The following is a 7,923-nucleotide window of genomic DNA, read 5'->3' on the forward strand; positions in this document are numbered from 1 at the left end:
GTCTGTGTCAACCTCATTGGTTCAGGGAGCTTTTCTAGGGCTCCAAATTGGCAGGGTTGGGGCAGTAAGCAGCGCTCCATATACCTTCCCTTGTGTGTTGGATCACAGGACAGAAGGTTTTGACTACTCTGCTTGAAAGGGAGGACTTCTGTCCCCCATGTTCCCTAAGTCCAGGTTACTCCTGTTTATCCTTTAAGACATAGTTTGGACATCACCTCCTCCAGGAAGTCTTCCCTAATGACCACTCCCCCCTAACTCCTATAATGTATATTACTGCAACTATGACATCGTTTGTAATTATTATTTTTATGTGTCTGTCTTGTGAGCATCCTTAGGATGGGGACTATTATTCATTTCCATCAGAAAACTGACAAAAAATCCCATGTGGCTCTGGGTGATGGAAAGGAGTGACCAGTGAGGCTGAAAAGGGAGGGTAAGCCAGGTGTAAGGCTGTACATGGACTTTCATGCCAAGCGAAGGGGAAACTTCATCCTAAGGGCAGAGAGGAACCATCCTTTAAGTAGGGGAGCAACATAATTAGAACTGCATTTTAGAAGGATCTCTCTGGGGTAGTGGAGGGCATGGGTTCCCAAACTTCAGCTGCATTAGAATCATCTGAAGGGCTTATTAAGACAGATTCTGGGTCCTAGCCTCTGAGTTTCTTCTTCAGAAGGTTTGGGGTGAAGCCTAAGAATATGCATTTCTCAGAATTACCAGGTAACGTTGAAGACACACTTTGAAAACCACTGATAGAGGATGGATGGAGAGGACTGGGTAGCAGCAAGAATATTAAGGAAGCCATTGAAACAGCCCAGGTGAGAGGTGATGGAGGCAGAGCAGGGCAGGTGCTCACTTTTCAGATCTGTGTGCTGCCAATTTTTTGGTGTCTTAATGGTGAGGTTTCAGGCATGGTAATAGGCCAGTGAGGGAATGACAGATTGTTTCTGGGGAGAAATCAGCCACTTGGTCAGGAGTCCCCACGCCTGACCTGGGAGGACCAGACCCACTTGGTAACGACATTCAGAAAGCACAACGGAGACAAGTTGTTTAATGCCGAATTGTCACAACACAAGGAGGTTTACATGGTGCTCATCAAGGTAGGACCCAAGGCGAAACCAGGCCAGAGATAAGTGACTTGTATAGAGTCCCAGCACCGGGGCCAGGTTTCTCTCAGGCTCTTTCACCCTCAAGACACATGTGCCACATATAAAGCTTCTTCACTGACCCAGGAGCCAGCAGGCTGGCAGGGCTTCTGGCCACTGAGGGTTCTCGTGGAAGAATAGAGTCCCAGGATGAGGTGGAAACCTCGGGATGCAATGACAAGAACCAGAAAGTTGCTTACAAATAACCCCAAAAGGCTTTCACTCCAAATGCATTAAGCCACACAATGCTCGGAGGCGGGGACATCCAAACTCTTTCACTAAAAACTCTAAACACTGTGCAGAGCTGATGCTAAGAACACTTGGGGAGAGAAAATAAAGCCAAAATCATCCTAGAGCCAGTTTTACAAGCTTCACAATTGCCCCCGTCTTCTCTGCAGCCATACTAGTCAGGCTAGCATTGCAGAAGTGAAGAGACACCACCCTGGTCTAGCTAACACTTTCAACAGGAAGAAACACGGGAGTATGTCCCTGGTTTTAAGCAATCTCTTAGAATCTCCATCACTATTCAACAATTTAATGCTACTAGGTTCCCTGGAGCCCCTGATGCCCCTGGGGACACAGCTAACTTGGGGCTGCTGGTGGAGCTGGGGAATTTCCTAACAGAAATAATGTGCCTCAGAAAGAAACTGGCTTTTCTTCTGCCCTAGTTTTAAAGTTTACCTGGCCTCTAGAGGAAATATCCATCAAAATGCCTTCTTAAAGCACTTGATGAAACTTGGCAGATTTCAAGTGTCACTGGCAAGAAAGAGGCTCAAACTTGTTTTCTACCCCTAGCCTGAGGCTTTGCCTTAGTGGTCCAGCCCCTGGGCCAGGCAGAGTGTGGGGTGGACAGCACAGAAGTGGGCAGGGGCAGCTGCTCAAGATACAGGCCACGGGCCCAAGGGGCAGCCCCTTTGTCCAACCCTATGGCTGGGTGTTTGGAGAATGAGCTTGAATTCTGGCCAGAATTCACCATTAAACTCATTCCCAGTGGGTCCTACAGGCCTCTTCTCTTCTCTCATTTAATTCTAGAAGAACGCTCTAGACAGAGTCCAAGGCCTGGAAATTCAACACCTCTGTCCTCAGAGATGGTGAGTGGCTAAATGGTAGTCCAGCAGAGACCTTGGAACAGCAACGCCCCACATGCCCCAAACCAGATCCCATGCAGCACCCCCTTCCCCCACCCAAGGGCCAAGGTGGTCCCTTGGTCCTGGGCCCGCTGGGCTTCAAAACAGGCTCTTGGTGAGAGCCCTGTGGAACTGTGGAGAAGGGGAGACCAAAGGCATTTCTGTAAATCATACAAAATTAGCCCTGTTTACAGGGCTGGGCACCTGTGACCTGCTGAGCATTCCTGAGAGGCCACTAACTCGGAGGCCCAGGAAGTTGAGCAAATGACAAGGCACGACTGACCCCAGCTGGACATTAGCTTACATCGGAACCCCACCCTCAAAGAAGCCCACCTCCCAAACTTCAGATGCCAATAGGTCAGCTCAAGAGCAATCCCACAGGGCCAAATTCATGTTTTAAAACAACTTGTTGCTACAAACTTTAAAAAAAAAAAAAAAAGTGCTGCCTAGCTGAGCCCCTGAACCTAGCTCCCTGAGGGCAGGTGGTGGGCTTCTCAGACCACCACCCATGGCTGCCTCTCTCCAGAAGGCACAAGCTTGGTTCAGCCCAGAGCACCTTCACCCAGGTTGGATGGGAGAAAGCTGACCCCCCCACACCCAGCTGGGCTACAAGGACAATACGGGATAGTCAACCTCTGGGCGGTGCGGTGAGGCTAAAAGAATTTCTCGGGACCCCAAACCTAAAGAGGTAATATAAGCCCATCTCCCCATTAGCTGCCAAAGTCTGGTCTGCGATAAAGACGGCTCTCTGTCACCCCTTCAGCATTCCTGTGACAAAAGGAGTCAACATGCCATCAAGTCCTGGTCACCTCTGTCCCTGGGGATCTGTGTGAGAGCTGAGAGGGAAGGGGAAGTCCTTAAAGAATCACCCCTTTCCACAAAGGAGGCAAAAAAAAAAAAATTCCAGGGGGAATGATGCCAGCAGCTACCAGAGGAAGTGCGTTCCAACAGTTGTCTTAATCTCACCCTTCTCTGTGGTGCAGCTGCCTCTGCCTCCCAGGTCCTCAGAGTAAATCAGCCTGTCCCAGCGAGAGGCAAAAACGGAGGAAAGGTGGCTGCGGCAGCCATTGCAGCCACTGCCACATGTGTTTCCTCAGAGCTCTTCCCCTGGAGGATCATTTTTTACATTCTAAGGTAGCGAGATAAGGAATTCCACAGAGAAGGGGTCTCCTTATCTGGCGGCTCCTGTTTCCTCAGGAGCCTCAATGCCGCCTTTGCTGGGGTGGCTCCCTGGAACCATCTCCGGGACAGAAGAGACCAGGAACTCAAGGCTGGTGCCTCAGCTGCCACGTACTAGAATTAGGAGGCCTAAGTGCGACAAGTGTTCCAGACTGGACAGCCCCTCAGAGACCCAGCCCCCAGCACTGTGGAGAAATCAGGGAGTTGGCCTGGGTCCCTGGAACCCCAGGGCTGTCCTTGGACAACAGACGGTGCTGGGCCTGTCTGAGGAGAAGTCTTACTAGAAACCAGAACAATCTCCCTGCTAAAACTCAGGGAAGACACACAAACAAAACTCAAGCTGAAATAAATACAAAGGCATTAAGTGCTTCTCAATAAACTGAGGGTCCTAATTACCCCCTCAAAAGGTAGTGGCAGGGCCTTTCCCTGAACCTGGTCACCTTGCCTGTGGCCCTTCGCATGAGAGGTCAGAGGTCAAAAGGCTGAATGGGCCTTCCCGGGCCCAGCTGCCATTAGGAAGGACAGGACCAAACCCTGATATGTTCCTCACCTGTATCCTCCACGAACCCCCTAGACAGCTTCAGCAGGCGATTGGGTAGGAGAGGAGAGGAGACCTCCCCCTCCCCATACCCTGAGGGCAGCATGTTGTGTGCAAAGTCCCTGTGCAGACAGAGGGCCTGTCAGTCTGTCTGTGAGGAGGTAGAGACAGGGACAGGGCTGCTATGGGGGTAGGCAGAGTCACTCAATCAGCAGGTCCCCAAAGTCATAGGAGTCAAAGAGGTCACTAATGCCCTCACCCCCATCTAGGCCCCACAGGTAGTCATCCTGGTCCAAGGGCGGAGAGAAGCTGATCAGAGGGGAGCTGCCCGGCAGGGTTGGAGACAAGAACTGGTCTTCAGTCTGCTGCAGAAGTGGGTATGACAGCTCCAGCATGCTGTCAGTGGCCTCCAGAGGAACAAGGGATGGCGCTGGTGACAGGACCTGCTGGGAAGTCAGCGCTGGCGCTGGAGACAAATAGACAAGGGTTATGCCTGGCCCTGGTGGCCAAAAGTCTCTGGTCAGACCTCAGAGCACGAGAACAGCCTTGCTGGGTGACTGTGCACCCTTCTCTTCTCTCTCCCATCCTGCCCCACACCTAATGGCACAGGGACACACTCCGTTTCCTGGCACCAGCTCTAGCAACCACCCTCATTCTCCCACACTCTCTCCCCTCTCCTCTGACAGTGGGTGGGGTCTCCTGCTCTCAAAACCTACTCTCCACTTCTCCACTCAACCCTACCCCTTTTCACCATCAAGGCCTCTGCCCCTGAAATCATTCTTTTTTTATTGCATCAATTTCTCTCACTCTGCTAGACCATTCCCATCGACACACATACTCTAATAACTCCTGTCTTTCCCTGATCTCATGACGCTCTGATTACCAGCCCATTTTACAGCTCCCTTTCATAGTGAAATTTCTCAAGGGTTCCCTGTGCTGTCTACTTCCCTGACACTATTCACTCTTCAGCCCACTCCACCCTGGGGTCTGTCCCCACCATGCCACTGAACCAATGCCAACTTCTAACCCTGAAGGCCCCGGGCCTCTATCCTCAGATTCTTCTCTCCTCTGGCTGCACTCCTCCCCAGGTGCTCTCAGCTGGTCCCATGGCTTTAAATCCCTCTCTAGACCTACTGTTGTCAAGAGGACACTCTGACATGAACCTGGCCCCTGAGCTCTGGGTACCTGCAACATGTCTACTTGGATATCTAAGCTACATTAGAACTTAGCATGTCAAAACCAAACTTCTGGTCTTCCCCTAGACCTATGTCCCCTCGTCTTCCCCCATCACAACGAATGCATCACCACCCACTCAGTTGCCTAGGCCAAAAGGCCCAGGCGTCACCTGTAATCCTGCCACTTGCCCTGCATCCAATCCAGCCGCAAGTTTGGTCATCTCCACAATCAAATGAACTCTCTAAGCTGCCCATTGCTCTTCCGCTCCACTGCTGTGGTCCTGGTCCTAGCCCCCTCCTCTCTCACCTAGACCACTGCAGGAGCCTCCTGACCAGTCACCTTGCTTCCACCTTGCCCCTTGCCATCTGTGCTCTGACGTCTGACAGAAAAAGGGCCTAGAATAAAATCCAAGTTCCGATCCAGGCTGAGAAGGCCCTGCATGATTTGGCCCCGGCCTACCTTTCTCCTCCCTCTCCCAACTCCCTCCCACAGCTTACACTCAACCTCTCTAGCGACACTGGCCATCAGCTATTCTTCAGTACAGAAAGTTCATCTCCACAGAGAAGTAAAAAGGTGATTTCCTACACAGGGACGTGGCATAGGGCACTGGAAATCCCCTGCCAAATATATCCCGACGCCCAGAATCTCACCGTTTGAGTCATTCCTTAGAGCCCAACCAAGCCTTGCTTTGAAAATGCAGTTGCGCTGGGTATGCCAGACTGCCTGATCAACCTCTTCCTAGCTGTGCAACTGCGGGCAAGGGACTTGATGCTTATGAGGCTCCGTTTCCTCACCTCTGCAATGGGCAGGATTATACTGACCTCACAGGGTTGTTGAGAGGATTAAATGGTAAAGACAGGTAAAGAACAGCTGATCTGCAGAAACCCCGCATGGGATCTGTGTGCGGCCCTTGTCAATAATAATAATGGCTCCCATCCCCCAAGGGCTTACCAGGCCCAGCTCTGTTCTCAAGGAGAGGCATGCTTCACCTCCTCTGACACTCGGGAGGCAAAGCTGTCACCCCTATTTACAGATGGGGAAACTGATGCTCAACGTATTTGAATGAGTAAAAAAAACCTGAATATTTGTTTAGCACATTGCAGAGGCCTGCAGGTAGTGTAGTAAGAAGCCTGGCTTGGGAGTGAGGACATGGGCTGAGACCCCAACCCCACCTCACCAGCTGTAGGACCCTGTGCCTCAGTTTTCTCAAAAGGAAAACTAAAGATCCACCTGAGTGGCTGGAACTAGTAAGTGGGGTCACACACATGAAGGCCTCTGCTGCAGGACGGACCTTGCTCTCTCTTGGCGTTTATCACATCCAGAAGAGAACTGCTAATATCTGCTAATTGCTCATTGTAATATCTGTGCCTTCATTGCAGTCTGAATGGCTCGTATTCACTTCCATATCTCCAAAGCCACACATACTTGAAGTGGTCCTCGGTTCACATAAGCTTTTTAAAAAATCACATCTCCTGTAACCCACTCAGTCATCCTGAGGGAGTTTGAAGTGTCCCCATTTTAGAGATGTGGAAACAGAGGCCCAGAGGGGTTAAAGCGACTCGCCCACTGTTGCCAAGTCATAGGAGGCGAGGTGCGGACTCAAACCCACATCTCCCAATTTCAACTCCTGTGCCATCAGCCACATGATCTCAGAATGTCAGAGCCTGGAGGGATGTTAGAGTCGAATCTTGTTCAAACCCCTTCCATTACAGATAAGGGAAACTGAGGCCCCAAAGGGTTAGCAATTCCCCTGGTGATGCAAGAGCTGGGCCAGAACTTGGGCCCCAAAACTATAGGGGCCTCTTCTTTGGGCGTGGCCCCTGGCGCTCAGACCTCAAAATGACCCTGCTTCAGGCCAGAGCATGGAGCGTGTGCACGTGCATGTGTGTACACCTTCTGGAAAGCTTCCTCCTGCTCCCTTCAACAGGGACAACACTAAAAGGCCACGTGGCAAGGGTGGAGAGGGGCAGCTGTGGCACGAACCTTGGCACACAGCTGGCTTCTGGGCTGGCCCCACCACCAACTGCTCTGTCAGCCTCTATAGTCCTTTCAGGCCTCAGACTCTTAATCTGTACAACTGAGGTAAGAACCTTGCCCTTGCTTACATTGTAGGGTCCCCACCTCCGCCCAAGGTCTCCGAGGACAAAGTGAAAGTGGTTCTAACTTTGGAGAGCTGTGCACATGTTGACAGTAGAATGAGAAGGCAGATGCAGCAGGAGGAGGGAGAACAGGGTGGAACACAGGTCTGGAGTGGGAGATAGGCACTGGGAGGTGCCCAGAGAGACAGATGGCTGGTGCCGGGAGAAGCCCTGGTCCCCAGACCAGGCCAGGGCACAGGAGAGATCGCTAAAGAAGACTGGCAAGTCTGGGCTCTTGGCTAAGCCCTACCACCCACTTGCTGTGTGACCCTAGGAAAGTCACTGCCCTCTGAGCTTCAACTTTATTTATGTAAAATGAAGGGTTGAGTTGGATCAGGGGTCCGCAAACTTCTGTATTTTAGGCTTTGCAGGACACTTAGGGTCTCTGTCACCCAGTCATGTTCTTTTCTTTTTCCCCTACAACTCTTTAATAATATGAAAACCATTCTTAGTTCACGAACCATATAAAAACAGGCCACAATTGATCTTCAGGCAATCGCTTGTCACCCCTTGGGTTAAAGAAATGGAATCCAGGGCCGGCCGAGTGGCGCGATGGTTAAGAACTCGCTTGGGATGCCAGAGGGCCCCGGTTCGGATCCCACATATGAGGGCCAGTGACACTG

The 7,923-nt window shown here is 51.3% G+C and overlaps 1 protein-coding gene across 3 annotated transcripts in view; it reads right to left on the reverse strand.

Annotated features, from left to right (window-relative positions):
* Window positions 1-1,032: 1,032 nt before the first annotated feature.
* E2F2 (E2F transcription factor 2) overlaps window positions 1,033-7,923 on the reverse strand; it is a 22,071-nt gene continuing 15,180 nt past the window's right edge. For all 3 annotated transcript variants that reach the window (XM_019650107.1, XM_019650108.1, XM_019650106.1), the window contains exon 7: window positions 1,033-4,452. In XM_019650107.1, the coding sequence (XP_019505652.1) occupies window positions 4,187-4,452 (266 nt within the window). In that variant the 3' untranslated portion in view covers window positions 1,033-4,186. The remainder of the gene's footprint in view (window positions 4,453-7,923) is intronic.

This window comes from Hipposideros armiger, unplaced genomic scaffold, assembly GCF_001890085.2.
Source record: "Hipposideros armiger isolate ML-2016 unplaced genomic scaffold, ASM189008v1 scaffold_138, whole genome shotgun sequence".
NCBI lineage: Eukaryota > Metazoa > Chordata > Mammalia > Chiroptera > Hipposideridae > Hipposideros > Hipposideros armiger.